Source organism: Semicossyphus pulcher, unplaced genomic scaffold (genome assembly GCF_022749685.1).
Source record: "Semicossyphus pulcher isolate SPU_LCO1_2020_fin unplaced genomic scaffold, fSemPul1.0.p SCAF_7, whole genome shotgun sequence".
Lineage (NCBI taxonomy): Eukaryota > Metazoa > Chordata > Actinopteri > Labriformes > Labridae > Semicossyphus > Semicossyphus pulcher.
The window spans coordinates 21,502,120-21,528,651 of NW_027211748.1; the positions used below are offsets into that span (position 1 = coordinate 21,502,120).

At 41.1% G+C, this 26,532-nt stretch overlaps 1 protein-coding gene across 1 annotated transcript; it reads left to right on the forward strand.

The window, feature by feature from the left end:
- On the forward strand, positions 1 to 26,100 carry LOC138611577 (unconventional myosin-VIIa-like). Its single transcript, XM_069684756.1, is given in 49 exon segments — positions 1 to 12; positions 207 to 308; positions 427 to 579; positions 1,606 to 1,674; positions 1,769 to 1,884; positions 1,961 to 2,088; positions 2,385 to 2,527; positions 2,680 to 2,793; positions 2,887 to 3,040; positions 3,290 to 3,366; positions 3,449 to 3,568; positions 4,689 to 4,831; positions 4,916 to 5,126; positions 5,226 to 5,361; positions 5,453 to 5,619; positions 6,931 to 7,071; positions 8,727 to 8,885; positions 9,027 to 9,119; positions 9,336 to 9,430; positions 9,560 to 9,644; positions 9,783 to 9,884; positions 11,055 to 11,195; positions 11,298 to 11,507; positions 11,594 to 11,851; positions 11,948 to 12,103; positions 13,820 to 13,885; positions 13,986 to 14,110; positions 14,367 to 14,493; positions 15,499 to 15,618; positions 15,736 to 15,909; positions 16,050 to 16,277; positions 17,981 to 18,148; positions 18,228 to 18,345; positions 18,475 to 18,601; positions 18,683 to 18,849; positions 18,954 to 19,135; positions 19,482 to 19,591; positions 19,759 to 19,913; positions 20,509 to 20,662; positions 20,745 to 20,900; positions 22,077 to 22,182; positions 23,175 to 23,288; positions 23,458 to 23,583; positions 23,631 to 23,729; positions 23,826 to 24,011; positions 24,107 to 24,223; positions 24,320 to 24,403; positions 25,636 to 25,755; positions 25,917 to 26,100. Coding segments are annotated over 49 exon segments (6,507 nt in total). The 3' UTR covers positions 26,010 to 26,100.
- Positions 26,101 to 26,532: the final 432 nt, after the last annotated feature.

Here is a 26,532-nt window from a genome sequence, read left to right on the forward strand (position 1 = left end):
ATGCTGAGAAAGGTAAGGCTTAAAGTCTCACAATACTGACCGCAGAGTTATTAGTGTGGATATATGATTGATAACAACATGCCTTATTTGTTCCTGGAAGAAGCATCTCAATTCCTAGGAGTCATTCATTCAAGGAAATACTGTAAAATGATAAAGGACAGTGACTCACGGCTACTGTTGATGTGTTCTGTGCTCTGTTTTTTAAGGGGGAGTGGGTTTGGGTGGACTCCGACATCGGGGTACCCATTGGAGCGAGGGTCAAAGTCACACCATCAGGCCATCGGTTACTGGTGGATGATGAAGGAAAGGTAAACACGGCTAAGATGTAAATGAAACTAAGCCGGTGAAGTGAGTCATTATTAAGACTTCTCAGCCCACAAACTCCTTATAATTAGTTTTTTATTTTCACACTTTGACTTCTCTCAGGAGCAAAGTCTGTCCCAGGAGCAGGAGGCCACGCTCAGGATCATGCACCCAACATCAGTGGAGGGTGTGGACGACATGATCAAACTGGGAGACATGAACGAGGCCGGCCTGCTCAGGAACCTGCTGCTCCGGCACAAACAAGGAAAAATCTACGTAAGGAACATGAGTAACACGCACACTGTCGTTTACAGTTGCCAAGAGGGTGAATTTATCAGAAATTTTGGAAGTGTGCGCCTTAAACGTTAACAGATTTGAATTAAGCTTGATTACAGAAAAATAGAAATAATGTCACTAGATTAAAGTACATTCTCTAAAAAACAAGTTTTTCACATTGAAGACAAACTAAATGTTGTTATTGTTTTCACTACATTTATTTTTTGCATTTTTGGCCTCATATTTTAGATTTCTGCAGCTTCTCATGACGTTTTATTTACAGTTAAGATAAAATAAAATAATATTAAAAAAAGAAAAACTCGATAGTAGTAGCGCTGTCGCCTCACAGCTAGAAGGTTCTGGGCCGGATTCACAAACATATTCTTAAGATAAAAGTTCTTAAGTATGTTCTTAAGTGCAATTCACTAATATTTCTTCTATTTCTAACAGTCTTATTTCATAAGAACTTCTTTATTTTCTTACTTAGAAACTTCTTAGATTTGATGAGCTATGTATGTAAATTAGGTGTGTCATTATTAAAGGTATAATAAGTTGGATTTTTCCTTGCATTTTGTCAGCTACACATTCACCCGAAGCTCACTCTCACGCTCTCGTGCGAGACCACGCCCACCCCGCCGAGCTAACGCCGACAGCATCACGGTTAGCTTTGCGCTAGCAATCCTACACGCAGCCTGTAATTGTTTTATTTATATGGTTTAGGTCCTCCAAATGAACATGCTTACAAACATTTCTCAAACACCAAGCAGTCTTTTGGATAATCTTGTCCACCTAATGTTTCTGGATGTGGGCAACACTTATTTCTTTTCTTTTAAATCAGAGCTGCTTGTAATTCAGAGAGGCTTGTATCTGAAAACCTGGCTATGTGAGGACAAGTTGCGTTTATTTGCGTTTTGGCTGATCTGACCGTTTCAAAATCAAAAAGCAAACTTAACACACGACTAAATGTCAAAGTTCAGTTTTGTTTTTTTAACCTAAGAGTGCCTAATGCCATTTTTCTGACTGTAGACGTACACAGGATCTGTGCTGGTGGCCGTGAACCCGTACCAGGATTATCCCCTATATTCAGCTGAGCAGGTGAGACAGTATTCATTAAAGAAACACTCAATTGGACATTATTTGATTCCCTCCCTCAGTGATACAGTCTGTGTTTCATGTGTGAACCCTTCAGGTGAGGCTGTATCAGGGTCGTAAGCTCGGAGACCTCCCGCCTCACATCTTTGGCATCGCTGAAGCCTGCTACGGTAACCTGAAACGCCACCTCAGGAACCAGTGCTGCATCATCAGGTCGGGAAACATCTCCTCTGCTAAGTGTCCCTCAAAGTCGTTTCCTTTGATCACTCATTTCCTTTTGTCCTCTCAGTGGGGAGTCAGGCGCGGGAAAGACAGAGAGCACTAAGCTGATCCTTCAGTACTTGGCAGCAGTCAGTGGTGAGCTCTCTGAACAGCGGATTGAGAAGCAGATCCTGGAGTCGAACCCCATACTGGAAGGTACGACAGCAAAACAGCTGTACTACAGTAATACTGAAGACAAGCAACAACTGCATCTTTGAAATAAGCTGTATTATACTCACGTTTTTTTCTCTCCTTTTTATTATGGGTAAAACCTCAGAACATGACCCCTTCCTGTAGCTGCATATGTTTTCTTTTACCTACCATAGTGCTTTCCAGTCATATACATGTATTTATTAAACAGTTGGCCCCTGTTCGTCTGACACCCTAACACATACACAGAATAAATGGTTGAAGGTCAATTAAAAAGACGTTCTTGTTTTGTCCCTCTACAGCGTTTGGAAATGCGAAAACGATCCGCAACGACAACTCCAGCCGCTTTGGGAAATATCTGGAAATCTTCTTCAACAAGGACGGAGTGATTGAAGGAGCTCGGGTGGAGCAGTACCTCCTGGAGAAGTCTCGTGTCTGCCATCAGGTGAGAAAACTCAGCCGACCCAGCTCTTCTTATCTCAGAGGGTAAAACCTGTAAAACTGTAGTGCGCTTGGGCAGGGCTGGCTGAATAAACGTGCTGTTATTCCTGGAAACAAGTTTAACAATAACAGTTAATTTCTGCTGCACGTTCTCAGGCCCTGCAGGAGAGAAACTACCACATGTTTTACTGCCTGCTGGCAGGAATCTCGGACAAGGAGAAGCAAACCTTGAGCCTTGGAAAAGCTGAGGAGTACAGGTTCCTTACTAAGGTATTTTAAAATCTATCTGCAGCTCAGTTTGTTATTGAAACGTAAAATCTACCTGCTGTTAATAATCCAAACCTTCCCTGCCATGTGCTGCAGGGCGGCTGCATCGTGTGTGACGGCAGGGATGACGCTAGAGACTACAAGCGCATTCGTTCAGCGATGAAAGTCTTGACCTTCTCAGAAAGCCAGTGTCAGGAAATCCTCAAGCTACTGGCGGCCATATTACACCTGGGAAACGTCTGCTTCGAGGGTGAGTGTGGACAGTTTCAGACTCTCTGGAGGGTTTAGATAGTTGGGGTTCAGTTTTTTAGTGATTTCACTTGATATCAGGAATGTCTGAACAAAATTGAAGAGAAAACTGTTAAAGGGAAAATATTTAGTATTCAAGACTTCAAAGTACAGTACTTTATTAAAGCTACTGACTTATATTCCAGCTCTGCCTTCTCTGCACAATAGACCATATTTACGTGGTGGTTATTGTTACATTTATGTTTTCCAGCCAACACACAGAACAACCTGGAAACCAGCGATGTCAGCAAGTCCGAGCACTTCAGCATCGCAGCGTCTCTCCTGGAGGTGAGCACTTACTGTCCTGCTCTTATTTTATGTGATATTTGATCATTCTTTACCATTTAATGATGACGTTTTTTCCCTGCAGGTCCAGAAGTCTTCCCTGTCGACGAGCCTGACCCACCGCTCCTTCATGACCAACAGAGAGAGGGTGACTAAACCGCTGAGCTCTGATCAGGCCTCCGACTGCAGAGACGCCGTCGTCAAGGTAATGAAGTGACGGTAAATCAGAGTACTTCCTTATTGGGTCCTGGCCCAGGATGAAAGGTACTTTACCGTATGATGTGTACTGAACTTTAGAAGGAAGTGAAACAAATATAAAGGATGAGGTGATGTTTCACCTTTGATTGCAGACAGAATATTTAAATATTTTTTGCAACATTCACACAGTTACATACATTTAAAGTGCATCGTGTTTGTGTTCACCACCCATGGACTTTCCCACTTTTTGCAGTGTTATAACCTGGAATTAAAATTCAGTTAAAAAAAGAAGGTAACTGGCTGCACATGATGGTAGTTTGATGCTCACAGCAAAACATTAAGGGGGGAATTCACTAAGAATGAATTGCGGCCGCTTATCGCTCCATAAATTGCGCATCATTTGCCCCCGCTATCTGCTCCGTCTCACGGTCTGATTCACAAAGCAAATTGCACTGATGATATTGAAGTGCAAACACGCCCATAAAGTTTCACAGATCTGTGCAGTTTGCTCTTGTTTTGTGGAGAGAAGCTCCACTCTCTGCTGCGCCCTGCTGCGCCCTGCTGCGCTCTCAGGCTTTAACTGAGATCCAAACTGACGAATCTCAACTCCATGCACAGATCGGTGATGAGCAGGGAGAGGAGGGGGCAGCTCTCTAATAGTTTATTGTAAAGTCCAGACTCAACAGGGGTTCATTAACTGTCTGTAACGCACCTTAATTTTTTTAAATTAAGGTGCAACAGCAGCTCGTCCATATAATAATCCCCGTCATGCCCAACGCCTCCAATGTGTGCATGTGTGCCGGAGTTGAGTCTTACACAGCCCCGGACTGATTGATCTCCTGATTATAATACTAAAGACATTATATTATTAACAGATTGTTTTTACAGACAAATACATTCTTTTGGTCTCACCAAAGGTGTAATTTGTCGCCATGATCAGTGTAAACTCAGAGCGTGACAGCCCTTATAATACTGTGCCACGGTGATGCAGCAGAAAGGAGACCAATCCAGGGATTTAAACATCCAGACACATCTTCACTTCATCGCTTGAATCCCTTTTTTGATTTGAACTTATTATTCATGTTCAGGAAACCTAGATTAACTGTTGTTTGTGGCTGATCTTTCAGGCGGTCTACAACAAGCTCTTCATTTGGATTGTCGAGAAAATCAACAGTGTCATCCACAAGAGGTTGATCAAGAAGCCCAAATCCTCCTACCTGTCCATCGGCCTGCTCGACATCTTTGGCTTTGAGAACTTCCACACAAACAGGTCAGGACATTTCTTCACATGTTTTTCAGGATAAATGTTTCACAACAGCACAAACACTTAAAACTGAACTAACTCTTTCAACAGCTTTGAGCAGCTTTGCATTAACTTTGCCAACGAGAAGCTGCAGCAGTTCTTCGTGGCGCACATCTTCAAGCTGGAGCAGAAGGAATACACGAAGGAGGACATTGTGTGGAGTAACATCAAGTTCAGTGACAATCAGAACATCCTGGACCTGCTGGCTGGGAAACCCTGCAACCTGCTCGCTCTGATTGATGAAGAAAGCCATTTTCCAAAGGTCAGAGTGCTATCCTGTGTTGATTTTTAATAAATAATGTTTCTTTTACTGTTACATCTGCCAGTTCAGTTTAATAATTGTGCTTGTTTTGTGTCACAGGGCTCAGACCTTACGATGCTGAACAAGATGAACCAGCAACACAGCGGGAACAAATCCTACATCGCCTCCAAAAGTCAGTACGACACAGACTTTGGGATTCACCACTTTGCGGGCGTGGTTCACTACGACTCCCAAGGTAGGAAAAACAAACCACAAAAAAGTCCAATAAAAGACTAAAAGCCTGCTGCTGCTGTGATATACTATTATTATTTCATTTTCCCATTCAGGTTTCCTGGAAAAGAACAGAGACGCCGTCAGCTCTGACATACTAAAGATGATCGACGTCTCCACCAACAAGCTGCTCCGTCAGATATTTGAGTCCGAGCTTTCAACCAACGGACTGAAGATGAGTAACAACAAGAAGGTCATCATGACACCCAAGAGCTCTCTACGGGTATGAAACACAACCTCATCAGTATTTATACATCATTTATACATTTGGTAAACATATTTAACACATTTTATATGTATATATTACCCTACAATTTTTAATAATTATTAATTTGCTTGGGAAACTTTCTCATATTAAATCCCCCCTCCAGTGAACATCCAGTGTTTAACCTTGTAAACATCTCCATGTGGTGTTCTTCATGTGCTACAAGACATATCAGGGACAACATCAGCAGTCATCTCCATGGCTGGGCCTGTCTGCTTTTAAACTGCAGTGTACCAAAGACAGGCTGAACAACACGTTTTCAGATTGGCAGGTTTGAGACGTCACAAACCTAAGGAGCCAATCCCGTTAATGGACGGGGTGACGCTATGCATATCATTTTGTGTAACCTATGGCAACCACTTCGGCGATGCGCGAGCCAGCTGTAACCGTCATTGTCATTTTTGCAAACTCGCTATGATTACTAACGTTAACGTTACTGCTACTAATCACTACATTTCAAGCTAGCTGAGTTTTAACAAGTTGCCGCTAAACGACGGCAGAGACGTGTTTTGTTTTCAGCTGTAATTTTCTGAAAGGAGAAACGGTGAGCCTTCATTCATTATAGAGTGATACATAAAATACATTACCATTCAGATACGTCCACTTGTATGTCATCCTGTCCAATTTGCTCCTCTTCTTCTTCTGCATCGCTTTCCGGTTCGAACACGTATGGTTGAATTATCCCTATATTACCACTTGCCATTGTGTAGCGTACAGAAGCTAACGTAGCAAAAAAGAAAAATCAAAACAAGCATTCAGTTTACTGAGTTTGATGGGCAGAGTCGAAGGTGAGCTACAGGCACGCGTCGGAGGGGGCGGTTGGAAATTTAGTGGGCGGGGCCTCTGCAGATTCAGGAATTTTTAAAGAGGGAGAAGGAGGAGATGCCTTTGGAGGATGGTGATTAAATGCAGAAAACATATCAGACACAATTTATTATTTCAAGCAGAGCATTTTATATGTCTGAAAACATGATATCTTTATTTATTGCTTGATTTTTTTTTTCTTTACAGTGACTCTTGAGCTGTTGTTACAAGTGAAATTTACCCAATGGTGGATCTATAAAGTTTATCTAATCTAATCTAATCTAATCTTATCTTGTTTTATCTTATGTCATGTTGCTTCATGTTGTCAACAGTTGGATGGACAGTTATTGTCCCCCTACATTGGGATACAGTGGACATTAACTGATAGTGACACCAGTGTGTCAAATTTCTCTGTATTGCTGACCAGGCGTCATGATTTGAGTCTCCTCTCTATCGCCCGTACAGGCTCAGACTGACAGCCGCAAACAAGTGCCGACGCTGAGCGGTCAGTTCCGTCAGTCTCTGGACTCCCTGATGAAAGCTCTGTCCGCTTGCCAGCCGTTCTTCATCCGCTGCTTCAAACCCAACAACGACAAGCAGTCTGATGTGAGTGACACCAGAGCTACTGCTGCAGAAAAGCATATATGTGATTGTGTTTATATGTATAAGTCAAATGAGATGAGGGCTGGGATGAAGGGTTGAACTGAAGAGGTTCAAATTCATTTTCCCATCTGGATCAACAATAAACACTCTCTTCCTGTTTAGTGTCATAAAGTAATCAAGGTAATTTCCTGTCAAATTAAACCTGCTCACACAAAGTGTAGCAGTTGTAAAGCTTTCCACACTATTCATTTATCTTACCTTGCAATTATTTTAAGCCATGCTACCAGTGAGGCTTCAGGGCTGGTGAATGTTTCTGAGGATGGTGATGATGGTGAGTCCATCAACTACAGAATGATTGGACATGAAAGTTTGTACAGAGATTCATGATCCTCAGAGGATGATCGGAAAGTGAGCTGCTACCAGGCAAATGTTTTTTTCACTTACGCTGTGAAATATCTCAACATACTCGCTGGTTTGGCAGAAACTTTAGAAGAGACATTCATGTTCCTCAGATGATGAATCATAATGAATATGCTGACTTGTCCTCCAGTGTTGTTGGATGTTTGATGGATTCCCATTACATTTGGTTCACACATTAATGTTACCCTCTGAGTGCTGATATAGAGACCAACATCACTGGGACTTTTCACTCTGTGTATCACTCCGCCTCAGCCAGGTGTTCTGAACACTGTTAATTAACATTACAACAGACCGTGTATGTCTACAGTGATCAAGCTGGTACCTCTGAATCACACAGCAGACTCTGATTTCACTGGTTGATGATAAATTAAAACAAACAGATAAATGTACATGATAAAAACAGCTGATCTGTGGTAACCTGGAGACACAGAGTGCAGGAGAATGTTTGGGTTGCTTGGCAACAACAGTCCAGTTTCAGTTAAGTTGTGGAGTTAGTTGAGTTAGTGGAGCAAAAATAATAATACAAATGTTGTTGATTGTTACTTGTTGTTACTTTGTTTTACTTTTTGCTGCTTGTATAACTGTTGTATCTCGAGGTCACACTGAATATCAGCACTGATGATTTGGTTGTAGGCACAAGGCTGTAGGCCCAAGATAATCACAGCACTCCCTCTCATGTGATATTGCAAATAACCTTTGGTCTGAATTTGGATAAAATCTGAGAGAAAACCCTTTCGGCCAGTTCTTGGGTTAACGACTGAATTCCTGCTAATCTAATGAAAGTTCCATCAGCCTCAGTTGTACCTACTGTTTAGTGCTAACTACCAAATGTTAGCATTAGCACATTATACCTGCAAAGTACTAGCTTGTTTGTATTATGACTTTGAGCATGTTTGCATGCCGCTCAAATGTGTATGTATATTGCTTGAAAATAATATAGCAGGTGGTGCAGTGGGTAGCGCCTCACAGCTAGAGGAAGCTGCGTAGGTTCCCTCCGGGTAATCCAGCGTCCTCCCACAGTCCATAGACATGTTCGTTAGGTTGAGTGACTCTAAATTGCCCTGAAGGGTGAGTGTGAGTGTAAATGGTTGTGTGTCTCTATGTGTCAGCCCTGTGATTAACTGGCAATCAGCGGCCCTGAACAGGATAAGTGGTATAGATAATGGATGGATGGATAATATAACATTAAGAGTAATGCTAACATAAAATGGCAACCTCGTTCATCTGCTCTCCTCCAGCTGTTCAACAGAGAGCTGTGTATGCGTCAGCTGAGGTACTCCGGCATGATGGACACCATCCGCATCCGGAATCTGGGATACCCGATCCGCCACACATTTGAGGACTTCCTGATGCGCTACAGGGTGCTCCTGAAGACCACTGTCTGTGACCCCAAAAAGGTTAGTCCTCCTGATGATCATATTCTACAATGTGGACTGTATTTTTTGATGGCTGTGAAGATGGTGTCCGTCTTTATTTTCTCCCCCAGGCTGTCATTAGCATCTCTTCAGCATCAAATACATTGTTTATTGTCCCTGCAGGAGAAAGCTGCCGCCTGTTGTGAAGCCATCTGCAGGACGGTGATTAAAGGAGAGGGCGAGTGGAAAATAGGCAGGACCAAGATTTTCCTGAAGGTGAGGAAAACTTTGGGCAGTTTTTCTTAATCGTTTTGACGCAGCACTATAACAGTAATTGTTTACTTATTTATATATATGCTGCATCTGACTCTGATTTACCTGCTTTTTATATAAGATTTAGCTTGACTTAACATTTGAACACGACTGAACATAACTGCAGGTATTTTCTGGATACATTAAGTATAAGTTTGTCTTTTTGTCACTTTATTTCAGGACACTCATGATGCTTTCCTGGAGCGGCTGAGGGAGCAGGAGCTCAGCAGGAAGGCTGTGGTGATCCAGAGGGTCATGATGGGACACAAAGACAGGTGCACCAGAGTTATGAAGTCAGATTTAATGAGGTCATGGGTACAATACGTTATCTGTGTTTGCATTATGACAACAGGTTACAGGTTGTGTAACTTAATTGAAATCTTGTGCTTCTAATCTGTTTGTAGGAAGTCTTTTCTTGCTAAGAGGAGAGCAGTGTTGGTGCTGCAGAGGAACTGGAGAACTTACAAACGGCTACAAACAAGAAGAAAGGTTTCATTCTTAATAACCTTTTTATGAAACTCAGAGATTATAGCTGACTTAACGCTCTCTCCCAGGTGTTTTCTACAGAAAGGAAACTTATCTCAGGTCCACTGACCTTGTCCTTTGTTTCAACTCTCACTCCAACAGCTCCAGAGAGGCCTCGATCGGCTGACGTCAAAGATCCGGAGTAGGAAGCTCCAGTTACAGTACCAAAAACAACGAGCAGCAGCGCTCACCATACAAAGCCAGGCATGTACTGTAGTATATGTGAATATATTTAACTCTAACAATGTTTTATGGCTTTATTTACGTTATTTTAATATTGGGATACTTTTAATTGTATAATTTATTATATTCAGGGATGTACTGTAGTATGTATTCAGTACATTTATTGTCACTCAGTTATACAAGTTCAACCCGGGAGGCTCCATTTAAAAAGGGGTAGTTATTAAATATAAAAGACATAAAGTATATTAAAATAAAATCAATCTAACAAAATAAGGAATCAGTTCGAAAAATAAAATATTGGTATACTTTATATTCTATAATTTAACATTTTCAGGAATGAAGTCTGTGTAAATATTAAAGCATATTGTTTCATAATATTAAATGGCTTTATTTATTATTTTATATTGGTAAACTTTAAATTGTATAATTTATTATATTTAAATGCATGACATTGCTTTTGTAATACATTCCAATTATTTTAGATATCTAAAGTTTTAAAATGTTATATGTTAATCTTTAAATATTTTAAAAGAGGAGTTATTGTGCTGTTTTACATTTTAAGACATATATATATATAAAGTTACAATGTTGGATGTCCAAACTAAACGTGGGTGAAGTTTCAAATCTGTAGGTAAAAGTATGTTGGAGTAATCCCCAGGCTTCTCAGCTCAGTCTGCAGGCTGCTGTGAACACCAGGTTTCACACAGTTTTTTCTACACACTGCACTTTGTGACATCACAAAGGGCTTGTAGGGGTGGAGTTTCTTAAAGGGACAGAGCTGACTGAGTTGTTTCAGGCAGAGGCTGTATGATGGCCTGCACAGAGCACCAATATGAGAAAAATGAGGAATTTTTTATACTGTAAATTATGCTAAGTTACTCTACAAGTATGGTCCCCTTTAAAGTTTTAAAATGTACAGACTACTTGTGTGAATAACTAACTAATTTTAAATTATAAATGTTATTCAATGTTTTTAATGGAAATATGTTACGAATGAAAATAAATGTATATACTTACTTACTCACATTATATGTATTCTGAAATATTTTAATTGTACAACCGTTTGTTTTTATTACACAAAGCAACATCTACTCTTGGATCTATTTGCAACACAAAAACATTAAGGAAGTTACATGTATATTGATTTAGTTTTATTGATAGAGATGATTAATGGTTGTTGATACATTTTAGGTACGAGGCTACAGGGCGAGGAAGGACTGGAAGCAGAAGAGAGAGGCAGCCATCGTGCTGCAGGCTCACACCAGAGGACTGCTGGACAGAAAAAGAGCTCACAGGATGAGGAGCGACAGGAGAGCTGAGAGTGGAGGAAGTGTAAGTGACCCTGTGAACGTTAAGATGTAGACATGTTTTATTCTTACATCTGTGGCAGTCCTGTTGTATTCACCCCCTCTGTCTTCATGATCTCTCCACTAGACCCCCTTAGAGGGCTCCTTTTTACTCCAGGAGAATGAGAACCTAGAAGCCTTGAATCTGGAGCAGCGACTGCTCCTGATCGCCCAGTCACAACAGGAAGAAGAAGAGGAGCCTCTGCCAATCTATGCGGAGCTTTTGGAGGATGGCCGCCAGCCCACGCCTCCTGTGGAAGTGGTCCAACAGGAAGCGTTAAAATCAGACGAATTTGAGGTAAGAGAGATACATGGAATAGTTCAATATCTTTATTTCATCATAAATGTCTACTGACTGATATTTATTCTTTTATGACTTTCTAGAAGAGGCTTAACAAGTTCGAGCCGGAGCAGGAAACCTCACAATTCCTTAAAATTGTCGTCACTCCCCCCTCAACCTCAATATCCCCTGCGCCATCGCTGAGAGAGGAGGACGAGGATGACGATTTCGATGAAGGCATTGATGAGTTTTCGTTCGAAAAGTTCAGAATCCTTCACTTCCAGGGCGAGGCCACACACACTCACATCACCCAGAGAATCAAGCAGCCTCTTCTACACCATGACGATGAGGGCGACGCACTGGTGAGAGAAGAGAGAGAAGTTTCTTCACGTCAACTCCAAAGATTTACTATCTTTTGTCAAATCTCACTCCCAGTTTCTCCTCTCATTGTCCTCTAGGCGTGTCCGAGTGTTTTCTGGATTATTCTGCGATACATGGAGGACTTGCCAGAACCAAAATCTCTCGACGCCTTGTCTCAAGCGTCCAGCACCATCTCGAGTCACCTTCCTCACAGACGGGGCCGGAGGCTGAGCAGCCTGGTGGGACTCGACCAGGTAACAATGTCTCATTATCGATGTCAAGAGTAAGAATAAAAGTACATACAGGATTCTTGGTGGCTACATGTAGATACAGGAATAAATAGTGAGAGTTTATTGAACATTTTGTGAACATCATCATCAGTCTAGAGGTTACCAATACCAAACTAATTGTTTTAAAAACAGTTGTCACGGTTTAATGTTCAAACTAAAATGTTCAGGACCCAGATGCAGACTTGAGATATAAGGTTTAATAAACTTAAGGCAATAACACGGCAGAACAACAAAGGCTTACTTAGCCGCATCTTTAGCTAAAGCGCTCCCTTCTGCTGAAATGCTGCTGCTGAAGTGCCGCCGTGACGTTCCAGCGCTTTGCATTGTGGGATACAACAGGCGAGGTAGACTGGTCCGATGCGTACTGGAGATTTTCGCAGAATCAGAACGATATCCGGGTATTTTTAGCATGCTGCACATTTAGCTCTTGTTTGCATACTACATACTATATTTTTGCCAAATCGGTACGTACTGCTAGTATAGTATGGCATTTCAAACACAGCAAAGGTGACAAAGTAAAACAGGAAACGATCTAACCACTGAAACACAAATGAAATATTAACTAAACAAGACTACATCGTGACAAGAACACAGAATAAACTAAATACAAAACTAAACAATGAGAACTTAACAAAAGACAAAGTGAAAAAACAGGAAATAATATATGAACACATTAATCAAAACCGTAACTAAACTAGAATAACTCATGACAGCAGTAAGTTAGTCTGTCGTTGCACTGAGTCTCAATATGTTAATAACAGAAAAATAAAAAAGCCTCTGTGTAGGAGCCTAAATGCAGTTTTACATGTTTATCTAGTCAGCATGCAATAATTAAAGTTAATGTATAAAAAAGTAATTTACATGGTTATTTGGTTTAAACTGATTTAGAAAGAATATTTACAGTAATTCAGTAAGTTAAGTGTTTGATTCGTTACATTTATAATGTACAAGGAAAATGTCACCAGTAGTAAGGTGACTGCGTTGCTTCCTAGTAACTGCCCCTTTAAGTGGCTTTGATCAGGGGAGAGAAGTGAGTTTGGGGACTTCTCTCTCTCTTTGGTAACTTTGGAAAAAGAAAATTATTATGTACCAGTTTTTTTATTTTGTCTCAGTAAACTGTTCAACTTTTTACCAAGTGGTCCCGTGGACTTTTTGGTGTGGAGTTCTGAAGGAGGGAATCGTTCGAGCGTCGAGCTAAGGCTTCATTCAGTGGAAAGCTGCACTCTGGAATATTGTCTGAACCGTGGGAAATTCAAAGCTCTTCACAGAGAAGAATAATAGTGAAACACGGTTATGCATACTTAGAAATCATTATGATTAGCATAACTAGCTTCCTGTGGACAACCAGTGCTATAGTAGCAAACTACATATATGAAACCAGCTGTATTCTTCTTTTGTATTAGATAGATCAGCTAGACTGTCATGTTGATAATCGACCTTGTTAGTTTGACTTTTTATTGAGCTTTATTTATCTTTATTTTATTTATTTATGTATGAACCAAGTTAGAGTTTTAAACCATGTCTCACTCTGTCTCTGGGGTTTCCTGACAGTAAATTGATGACACTAATGACAGCGTTTCCTCAGTTTCTGTTTTTATTTTGTATCGTAAAAGTTACACAAATAAAGTCATATGAATTGATCGATTGATTATTCATTTTTTTCATGTCTTCTTTGTGTAGAAAATCCTGAGGAAGAACAAGAAAAAGCTCAGCGGTGGAAGAAAAACATCTACTATTCTTGAAGAGGTCAGCACTGCGATGTTCTTCCTTCAGTCGTTATTCCTGCTGTTGATTCATTACGTGTGCGTCTCATGCTGATTGTTCTTTTTGTTGCCTTGGTTACCAGCCAGAGGACCTGACGGAGGACGAGGACGTTCTGATCGGAGAGGGTCCTAAGCTGCATCGACAGCTCACGTCCCTGGAGAAACTGCAGATTATCATTGGATACGGTCTGTCCAGAAGAAACATCAGGTAAGAATGTGATGGCTAAAATAAGTTTAAATCATTTTGTTCTCAGGAAACCAGAAGAGGAAAAATATTATTCAGCTAAATTAGATTTTAGATCTGCCTCACTTTGTATATTTTTGTTTTAAATCTATAATTTATACTTAAATTAAACAGCATTGTTTCAAAGTATAAATTGAAAAAAGTATATATATTACTGTTGAATAATCAACATAAACAACATTGTCTTTAATGTTTCTTTGCTGTTTCTCTTTCTGTGCAGGGACGAGATCTACTGTCAGATCTGTAAGCAGCTGGTGCACAACAGGAACAGGAGGAGCCGGACGCTGGGCTGGACTCTGCTCTCCATCTGTCTGGGGATCTTCCCCCCGACAGACCTCTTCATGAAGGTCAGTCTGCAGCAAGTCAGTCAACAATACAGCACACGAAATCAAAAGAAGCCTCTTTATTAAATCGTGTAATAAAACAGAAAATGCCTCTTTTTTTATAAGCGATTATTGTTGAAGGATGATAATGACGATTGCTTCTCTAAACAGTTCACACCCACCTGCTGTGTCGATATGATCCAAGTAGTAAAATATGATAAGATTAAAAAAACATGATAAATATGATAAAGATAAATACAGCAATAACCTTTACACACTGTTATCGTCTTCTTCATCCTGATATTTACATTAGATTAAACTGTCACATGTTTCGGAGCTCGTTAAAAAGTTGACTGAATCATCAGTAACACACCAATCACAGCCGCTTCTCACCACAAGGCGGGCCATTTAAATGCAACAACTTCTCACTCATCCCTGCTGCACACAGACCTGCCTCCACCACCCCAGCCTCCTCCTTTCTAGTCTGAAGCCTGGAAAGCCGTTGCACGCTGCTCGGCTAACCCAGGGAGCAACTTTAACAACAAGTTAAAGATCCCTGTGAATACCCCTGTGAGCTGGTGAACGCAGACTTTCAGGACGCGGCCGGGACTGGCGTCCGGGCCGGCCACCTGGAGAGGTGCCGTGTCATTTCCTGTGTACGGTGTAAGGCACCAAATCCCCCAACTGCTTGGCCCCCGCCCTCTAACATCTCTCCATTGATGCTTGTCCATAGAGTCCTGTTTGTGCATGTGTGTATTTCGCGCCTATGTGTGTGTAGCATGTTTGTAATAATAACAAAGTGAACAACACTCTCGGGGATGATGAAGTATCTCCTCTTCTTCTTCTTCTAAGCTGATTCGTAGACTTTCTCAAGTGGTCGACGTTAAATAATTGAACAGAATACTTTTGTGTGTTGGAGCAGTTTTGGCACAGTACTGTTTTTATTATTCTTACAAGAGAAAATAGTGCTTGTGTCCACTCCCTCTAACATGTTTAATACACACAGTATTCTTCTGCTCTGTTCTGCAGTATTTGGAGAGTTTTGTCCGCAGAGGTCCGAGTGGTTTCGGACCGTACTGTACTGAGCGTCTGCGTCGCATCAATGCAAACGGAGAAAGGAACGAGTTACCCTGCTGGATGGAGATACAGGTAGAAACACTGGATCACAAGTTTGTGATGCTATGATTACCTCACATGAGTTCTGAAATTATTTGGTTGATTTGTTGATTGTATTTTAATCTCATCTTCTTTCTCTCCCTCTGACAGGGTGCCAGGTCCAAGGAGCCCTTAAACGTGTCTGTGACTTTAATGGACGGCCGAACAGTCGATCTGCGTCTGGACTCAGCCTCCACCTCAGCTGAAGTCTGTCAAGAAGTGGCTGACAGGATCAATCTTAGGGACACGTTTGGATTCTCCCTGTACATCAGCCTCTTTGACAAGGTGAACTTTACTTTTTCATCTCCTGTCATCCACTCAGACCTCCCTGTATCCTTTGGTTTTCTGACAAACTGTGAATCAAGATTGTTTAATTTGCACTAAATTCCAATAAAAAAGAGTCTTGGTGCTCCTTTTGTCTCCAGATGTGGTCTCTGGGCAGCTGTGGGAACCACGTGTGGGATGCAGTGTCTCAGTGCGAGCAGGAGATGAGGAGGCAGGGCAAGCCGGATAAGGACGCCCCCTGGAGGCTCACCATCCGCAAGGAACTGTTCACACCCTGGCACAACTGCTCAGAGGACGCCATCAGCACTGATCTGATCTACAGACAGGTCATCTTGGGGATCAAGTCCGGAGAGTACGCCAGTGAGAAGGTGAGGATGTTTACTTCAAATCAAACCACATACCTACCATAAATTCATTCCTGATGTGGAGCTAAAAGACAAATGTGACAAATCAAACATTTGTGAAGCCTTGGTTGGATTTGAATAATAAAGTTTGTATAGCACTTAACAAAACCAGAGTTACAAAGTGCTTTACAAAACATAAAAACCCAACAATAAAACACCCAGCAATGTATGAGTAAAACAGGAGGACATACAGAATACAAGATGAACAACTGGCTGACATAGAAACAATAAAAAAAGACACAATGAGCAAAATATAAAACTTACAAGAACGTGTTAAACAGATAATCACAGCCGTGATGATATTCAGTACAACACGACCTTTAGTGTGATATTCCTTTTGTACAACAGTTATATAAGCAGCAAATAGTAGTAAACGGTGATAATCAACAACAGATTATTTTTGCTCCACCAACCCAACTAGTTCCACAACTTAACTGAAACTGGACTTTTGTTGCCAAGCAACCCAAACATTCTGCTGCACCCTGTGTCTCCAGGTTACCACAGATCAGCTGTTATTATCATGTACATTTATCTGTTTGATTTAATTTATAATCAACCAGTGAAATAAAAGTCTGCTGTGTGATTCAGAGGTACCAGCTTGATCAGTGTAGACCTACACAGTCTACTGTAATGTTAATTAACAGTGTTGAGAACACCTGGCTGAGGCGGAGTGATACACAATGAAAAGTCCCAGTGATGTTGTTCTCTATATCAGCACTCATGGAATGCCTCTTGTCCAATCAGATTACTTGGTCAGAACTAACTGTTGTATAATGAAATATGCATGTCACAAAAATGGTACTCCTTGGTTTTTTAAAGGATAATTAGAAATGTCCATTTTGTGTTAAATGACAAATATTAATGTCCAGGCCATCATCCAACAAGAAATAGTCTTGTCTTCTACGGATCAGATTGGCCAAGGCCTACAAAACTGAGTAGTGGCTCATAAGTAACAAGTTTTGCTATCATTTTGAACTTCATAAAGCTGCATGTTTCATATATAAACAAAGGGTCACATGACTACATGCAAGGTGAAAAAAGAAGCTATGAAGCGTTTTAGTGTCTTAGTGTCTGCTGTCCTAACTCGGAGACAAACATCTGCCAACCACAATTAGCAACTAGTTAGTAAACACAGAGCAACTGAACAGGCAGATATTTCTTTCAACAGTGTGTGAGAGAGCAAAACAATGCTAAAAGTAGAGTTAATATCAGACTTATATTTGTAAGGTGGCCTAAATAAGGCTCAAATGAATGCTTATATGGCGCCATATCTGCTATTTGTTGGTAAATGGTCATGGTATGTGGTTTAGAGGTAGGGTTAGCTTGTTTCCGATAGCAAGTGGTGAAAGAGTCACTTAGAGACAAGAGAGAAGCAGGCACAGAAACTATGTTGTTATTTTATTTATAAGGAACCTAACGTGGGTTTTTCTCCTGTTCTGTGTTATTTGTTACGTTAAATTTTTCCTCATGTCAACATGAAGCAGAAACAATAAATACCAGTGCTACTTAATAGTCGGACCCCACTACAACCACCTGACAGTAGACACCGATGCCTCTCCTGTTGCACCAAGTTAAATCACAACACCAGTGTCCAATCCAAAATAAGCACCAAAAGGTGAACCAGCGTGTGTAAAGTGAATCTAATGACGATGTGTTGCATCTCTCAGGAGGATGAATACGTTGAGATGGCAGCGCAGCACTACTACATCCAGTTTGGCTCCGTTTACAACCAAGACAGCGTGCAGAGGGTGGTGGAGGAGTGCATCACCACCACGCTTATTGAGAACAAATCTATGACCAAGTGGGTCCAACTCATCAGCGCAGCACTCTTACAGGTATAGTTTAATTTACTTTCTGTTTAGTTTCTGCGTCACATGAGCTCCTCGGGGTAATCCTGACCTCCTTATCTTACAGGGTCCGTACATCAACGGGAAGCAGAAAACTGACAGTGTTAAAGGAGAGCTGGTCGACGGCGCCCGAGAGAAATGGCCCATTTACTTCTCCAAGTTTTATGACGTCACGATGATGTCAGGTCAGCAAACATGTTTTATACCTGTATGACCTGAAAATAGATTTATTGTTTATCTATGTGTGTCTACTTTTTTACATCGTAAAAGGGTAAACAATGTATTTCTGCCTCTGAAACATTTTGTTCCCACAGGTCCTCCTTTGCCCAAAAGCAGGTTTTTTGTAGCTGTGAACTGGAGCGGCGTCTTCTTCATGGACGGAGGAGACAGGAGACTCCTCGAGCTTCCTTACCTGGAGCTGAAGGAGGTACGCCTGAACAGGTATGGAGAACTTAATTAACCCCCTTGCAAAAGATTTTAGTTTTCAAGCAAATAAAAATTCAATGTTTCTAACGTGTCTAGTGACGGCCCTCTGAGTGCTGAGTCGGTGAGTTTGGCCACAATCAGAGGAGAATTTGTCCTGAAGTCTGGGGAAGCTGCGGACATGGCAGCACTCACAGAGAGTAACCTGGAGGGGCTGAGACAGCGCTCGGTGTACGCAGTCGTCCAGCAGGATGTCAGTAAACCAGGTAGGAGTCCACAGCATGTGCAGTGCAAGACAGCAGGTTCAAACACACTTTACCTATCAGATATTAACACATAATCCTCTGTGTCTCTCCCGCTCCTCCTCCAGATGACCCCATGTTCCTGGTGTGTAAGCGAGGAGACCTGCTGCTGGTGCAGAAAGACGAAAAGTATCCTCCTCATCAGAACTGGTTTAAAGCGACCAACCAGAAGACCAGTGACAGCGGTGCCGTCTATAAGGACACAGTGCAGTTTCTGCCCACCCTCAGCCAGCCCTCTGAGGAAATGCTGGTAATGTTACATTTACATGCTTGTGTTTATTTGCCCAACAAGGTCACCTGACTGACAAAAGAGAAAGCTTAAGTTGTGGACAACAGCTGCAAAAAAGATATAGAATATATGTCAGCAGAATGAAACACATAATAACAGGACATGTGAAGAAGTGAGAATACTCTTGTAAACCATACAGGATCGTAGTAATTTTAGACTTCATTAGAGTCTACAGTGGGCTGCATATTCAGTATGTACGGTCATTTAATTACAGCAAAGTTTTCATGTCAGTGGGTGCATCCGTGTATGTTACTTCACATGAGCCCCCCCTTGTGGTGTAACTGATGAACTGCCTCTGACCCATCAGGAACTGCTCAGTCCAGGCTCGAGGAAAACTTCAATAGCACAAAGCGCTCCACAGAGGGAGGAAACAGTGGCTCCTGCTTCTCTGAAACAGTTTGCACTGGAGAACTTCAGGTAAAAACAACAACAACAAACAACAAACAACACATCAAAAGAGTCCGTTTTTGTTGGTAGTGCGAAAACTAAGACATTATACAACTTTTTAAACTTTTATTGGGTTGTTTTTGGATATTGCAAAGAGCAGAAAACAGTAAGTGACTCTGTGTTTCTTTCTCTCACAGGCCTGTGGGTAAAGATGTGGGTCGACAGGGCGCGTCCAAAGGGGTCCGCAGGGAGAAGCTGTGGGTTTGTTCCAAGGAGACTCTCAAACAGCCGCTGTTGAAGAGCCTTGCCCGAAACTCCGATCTCAGCCACCTGGCCTGCAACGCCTTCATTGATATCCTTTAAAACTGATGATTTCCAGTTATGTTTTAGACTCTACTGTAACATCAGAAACTGTGTCAAATGTTCAGGTTCAGGGGATCCTCTAAACTGTAACCTGTTGCTGCTCTTCCTGAAGAAAGTTTCTGCAGGTTAACTAGTGTTTTTCCAAACCTTGAACTGCCTGTAATCTCTACTGTTTTAGAGGATACTTGTTGAGGACACATGAAGGCACTGTGTTTGTGTGATACAGAATAGGGCTACACGATATATATATCGTGCACATGTGCAGTAGTCTTATCGCAGGACGTGCGATAGTGAAGCAAATCAAGTGAAACACGTCAAGCTGCTTCTTTTTTGTTGCTCGGTGCAAAATGAAAACTCGCCAGTTTCTCATTTTCCATCATGAATCTACAGGAAAAGTCCGTCTGATATCACATTAGTGAAGCTCTTCACCAGAGCATGACCTGTGAGTCTGTGTGTCAGCTGCTTGTAAACTGTAAATAAGCAACCGTCAGCAGGATGATGGAGGCAGACGCTCCGTAACGCGAGGTGGCTTATAAGCCCAAATACAGAATCTACCTACTATAGTCCTTAACCTCGGCTTCTACCTATCCTGAAGTACATGGGCGACTACCCCATCAAAAACACTCGCAGTCCTCTGGAGCTGACTGACCAGATCTTCGGTCCGGCCACGCAGTACGAAGATCTGCGCGACGAGATCTACTGCCAGATCATGAGACAGATGACCAGCAACAACAACAGGTGCAACTTCAACGACTATATCTGCATCTTAAAGAATTCCCATAATTCAGAAGCCAACGTTTCCAATTGAATTGTTTCTCAGGTTGAGTATGCAGCGCGGCTGGCAGCTCATGTGGCTGTGCACAGGCTTGTTCACGCCCAGTCACAATTTGATGGGACACACTCTGCGCTTCCTGGAGTCTCGACCCAGAGATCAGCTGTCTCCCAGCTGCCTGCAGAGGCTGAAGGCGATGGTCAGGTCAGCTGAAAAAAAGATTACATGTAGTGAAATGACAGCATTAAAACTGATTAACCTTATTTAGGTAAAGATGATGCTGTTTAACTCTGGAGGAAACTGTAATGAAATGTACATTTTTAGCTTTTATATTATTCTTTAAAGGGTAAAAAACATTTTGTATCCACTTAAAGAGCCTCTAAGTTGGTGATCTCAAGAGTGACAGTTAAAACAGTTTGGGTTCGGCTGGGTCAACCTGTTTAAATAGCAATGACTGTATATATAGATGGACTACACGTCTCCATTTGCTCTCACTGTACAAAACTGAAGCCAAAATACCTGTGAGGCAGGCGCTGCCATCTTGCTCTGTTGACGTTTTTTGGAGCAAGAGTTGCATCTCCTCTCCTCATTCCTCCTCTACTCTGCTTATCAGGAACAGACCGGCTGCAGGAGCCGGATTTGTCAAAAGAGCTGTCAATCATCCTTTTTATGAGATAAGATAAGATAGACTTTCCCCATTGGGGGAAATTAACTTGTTACAACAGCTCAAAGTAAAGGACAGGGAAAAACAAGTAATGGATAAAATAACAAAATGCAATAATAATATTAATAACAAATATATACACTGTGTGCCCCTTTCACTTATTGTGGATGGTTAAGTTTTTGTACAAAAAAAGTGCATCTAGTCAAAAACACACACAGTGTGTAACATGGTGATGTGGTTGATGAAAAGTAAAGTGAAATATTGCACAGACATAATTGTACGGTACGGATGAGGTAATAAAAATGTACCAAAGTTAGATATGATACTATAAAAATATACTACAGTAGATATGCATAAATATAAAAACAGTAGCTGCCATGTCATCAAATAACTAATTAAAAATAAACTTGGACATAAATCAGCGTGATAAGAACTAACTATAATGACAGAAACCATGTTTGAGAAAAATTTATTTGGCGTTTATTTTGATTTTATAGTTTGATTCATGTCCCATCTGTTAACATGGAGAAGGCGGGCTTTATGACCTATACTGCAGCCAGTCAGCAGGGGGCGATAGAGAGGGTTTGGCTTCACTTTCAGGGAGCTGTCATGGCGTCCATCTTTTTATACAGTCTGTGTTAAATAGCAACAAGAAAAGCATAAAGTGTATTCATGTGTATGCACAGTTTGTTCACCTGAAGTCTTTGTGTCCTCAGTAAGGAGCCCAGGACGCTTCCTCCTCACCTGGTAGAAGTGGACGCCATGCAGCAGAACAGCACCCAGATCTTCCATAAAGTCCACTTCCCAAATGACACTGACGATGTAAGACACAAACTCTGTCCTCCAACACTTAGATGAGATATCCATCAATGTGGTGCCTCTCAGCAGTGTGTTTACTCTTATTATACAGTACATCTTTTTCGTTTTTTCTCTGGTTCTACTGTAGGTTTGTGTTTGTGTCAAATTAACTTTTGTTTTATTGTAAACAACATTTCTAACTACGTCCAAATAAATATTCTCATTGAGGTCTTTTATTTGCAGAAAATGTCGACTGGTTAAGAAATCAAAAACATGTTTTTCAGACCTCGAATAAAGCAAAGAAACAAGTTCATGTTCCTGTTTAAACAACAGAATACGAATGTTTTAACTCAGGAAGAGTTCACAAATCAATATTTGGTGGAATAACCTGTTTTTTGATGACAGCTTTCATGCATCTTGGCATGCTCTCCACCAGTCTGTCACAGTGCTATTGGGTGGCGTTAGGCCACTCTTGGAGCAATAATTTTTGAGTGGTCTCTATTTTTTCCAAAGCTGTATGTGTGGAGAATATGAGCTACAGTTGTAGCTGATTAGCTTAGCTTAGCTTAGCTTAGCTTAGTTTAAAGACATTAAAAGAAACAGTTAGTCCTTGCTCTGTAAAAAGGTAAGGAAATGTCCACCTGCCAACACCGTTGTTTGGTTTGAACAAAGAAAAAAGTGTAAAAATGACACTGGAGTTTGGTGGCTGCTGTTAAAGTAAAGTAAAGTAAAGTGTCTTCCTGATGTGTTACAAAACAAAAGCATCATTAATAGTAAGGTTTAGAAGAGCAGTTGGATTTTTGCCTGTGGACAGAGCCGGATTAGCTGTTTCCTCAAGTAACGTCTGAATGCTAAGCTAAGCTAATGCTCTATTGGCTGGAGCTTCACATTTACAGTCCAGTTGTTAGAGTGGTAAGAATGCTGAATGTGAATCTTTTCCTTACTTGAATATTATTACACAGTAGATTAAGATTTCTTCTCGAGTTTCTGGACTCACTATTCTCGCTGTCGTGCAGATATTTGAGGTGACATCGACGACCACAATCAGAGACCTGTGCTACAGCATCGCCTCTCAGCTCAGGCTGAGCTCAGATGACGGGTATGGCCTGTTCCTGAAAACACCAAACAAGGTGGGGTTCAGTAACACTCCTGCACAAGTTTGTTTGTTGATTTATTTAGTTTTAGCCATAAATTACATGATGAAATAACAAAGGTGTAATTGTATTCATTGATTTTGACGAGAACATCCGATGCTGCGTGCTTCTGCCCTGTTTGATATGTATGTTTTTCATGTTTTAGATCACAAGCTTGGAAGATCAGAAATATTTCTTTGACAGTTTAAGGCCGACTTTAGACGCTCCAAAGAAAGCAAGAAAAGTGAAAGAAGGTAAAGCATCATGGTAACGCCTTTACTTAAACGTGCCAGTGCATCTATATACCTATAATTTAAACATTTCCTCCCAGGCACCCAGGCCAACACGCCCTACCTGGTGATTTGTAAGAGGAAGCTCTGGTTCAATGTGAGCCCGGGGAAAGACCTGGTCGCAGACCTCACCTTCCACTTCCCACAGGTATTCAAGCTAACACACCCCTCATTCTGCCGGATGTTACTCTTTCCAACACGCAGAACCTTCCTGATACATGACTTCTGTTTTACCTCCTCACAGGAGCAGCCGAAGTACCTGCGGGGATTCCACAACTGCACCAAAGAGGACATGATCACACTGGGTGGGCTGCTCTTCAGAACTATAGTGGACTCGGACAGATCACAGTTCGTCATGATCCCTCGAATGCTAAAGGGGCTGGTTCCTGCCGACCAGATGAAGCTCATGTCACCTGACGAATGGAAGAAGGTAAAGGAAGAAATAGGTTTAAAAAACCCATCTTGTGTCTGGTGTGAGGGCTGTCCGCTGAGTGTTTTTCTCTGTGTTTCATGCTCGACTTGCAGCACATCATCTCCTCCTACAACAAGCAGAGCGGCATCACGGTGGAGGAGGCCAAAATCGCCTTCCTGAAAACCATTTCAAGCTGGCCGACCTTCGGCTGTGCCTTCTTTGAAGTGAAAGTGAGTCAAAGGATGAAATGACAGCCAAGCTGGAGGACAACAATTTAAAGAAACTGTTTATTCATGTTATGATTTTATTTGCATTTGACTTTGCAGCAAAGTTGTGAGTCCAGCTACCCACACATACTTATGATTGCTGTCAGCAAGCAAGGAGTCAGCTTCATAGACCCAAAGACAAAGGTATGTACAAGGATAAGCCCTAAAACACGTGTATTAATAAGAGCCTGACGGATATATTGGTTGGCAGATGTTATCGGGCCGATATGGTCCCATCACCGATTTATCAGTATCAGCTTATACGTTTTGATATGTCCTGATATGAAACTGTTAATGGTGGTGATTAGGTCTCGTCAACTATCAGAAAAATGCCCTAATATACACGTCACACGGTGCAAAACTACAGATTCTATCAAAATAAAAGCCTAAATAGTTAAATATATTAAAGGGATAGTTCGGGGGTTTTTTAAGTGGGGTTGTATGAGGTACTTATTAAGAGTAAGTGAACTACATACAGTAGATAACAGTCAGCACGGCTCCTGTTAGGAGATGCCGGCTGCAGTTCCTACACGGAAGCTAAGCTAAGCACCGCTGCAGACGGGGTCAGGAGTACCACGTACCTTAGCTGCATAAAGGAGTCCTACATATAAACAAACATGTCAGTTAAAGTGTCGGTGTATTTTATTTTTTTGTCACTGCTTCACATTGACGTCAGACAGCCTGTCTCACTCTGCACAACGGCCCTGTATACCTACGCATGCAGCGCATCACACAAATGGTATCAAACGTAATCCTATATCTTCCTTAAACGAAATTAAAACAAATGCACAAGTAAATAAAGTAATGACGAAATATAAAATAATCAAATTATAAAACAATGTGAAAAGCTCCAACAACTTTGTTCACAGATCATGTAATGCAGAAAATAATACTTTGGTGATTTACGATGTCATCACATAGTTTGTCCAGCAGAGCGCGCTTAGCCTCCATAATTTAAATGCGTACATAAATACTCGCAGCACTGTCTGCAGCGTACATCGCTGTCAATATATATTAATGTTATATATCCTTTAACAAAGACTTTTGGTTATAAAGCAGCCTAATAAGTAGTTTTACATTGTAATATTAGTGCAAAATTGGTTGAAACAGTCTATTTTTTATTCCAGCTGAAAGATTTACCGTATCAGCAGCCATGTTGTTAATCTGGTAGTTTTTCCTCTCTAAAATCTGTAACAGCATCGGTCTCAGAAAACCAGTATCGATGGGGTTTTAATTTAAATATGCCATGTTTTGTGGTCATAATTCATTTTAATGTTTTCATTTGTTTATGATATTTTCATGCTTTTCTTTTGGGGGTTTGTCTTTATTGGTCAGACACCGTGACAACTGAATGTGTCTTAATCATGCTGTTTTAGGAGCTGCTGGTCATGCACCAGTTCAACCGCATCACAGAATATTCCAGCAAAGGAGACTCCTTCCAGATGACACTCCGCACCCTGGTGAGGAGCGTCAACTTCGTCTGTGAAACAACACAGGTGAGTGCCTGTCTGTCAAAATTAATATAATAAAGTCTGAATGTTTATTGCAGAAGAAGCCAGTGCACCTGCATGTAAATCATGTGTCCATTTGTTCTTATAAAGCCGATCAGGAGTTGTGATTTTGAGATGAAATAGAAAATAATTTCCTCCTTTTTCAGGCCAAAACGATGGAGGACCTCCTGAGATCGTACGTCAGCATGTACGAGAGGCAGAGGGAGGCCTTCCAACCGAGGAACAGCGTGTTTTGGTGAGGCGTCAAGGGGAAAAGAATGGACTGAACTATACTGTGATTTACAGTATATGAACTCTTCATCAGTGATTTCTCTTTAATATAACTTTATACTTTGAACTACAAAATTGTCCTGAATATAAATTACTTGCTAAGAATATGCTTTTAAATGTCTTTAAATGTCATAATTCCTCATGTGTCAACTGTTGAGTGTCTAGAAATATCCAGTAAATTTAGTTGTGTTAAACTTTAACATGTCCATCATGGAGTCATTTATTGCTATAAGATTTTAAACAGATTTATCTTAATTACTATTGCAGTCACAGATGAGCAAATACATTAGCCAATTTGATTTGATTTAAATGCACAAACGTTTCTTTTCACCATTAATCCAATTGTGTTCATGTCTGATTAAATATGTATTATTACAAAACTCTGTCTCTAGGCTTTTATAAAAGGAATGAAATAAACTGGACTCTACCCCTGTATTTTCTTTGTATTTTTACACTTCTATTATTATTCAGAGGTCTTCATTGTTGTGGCCA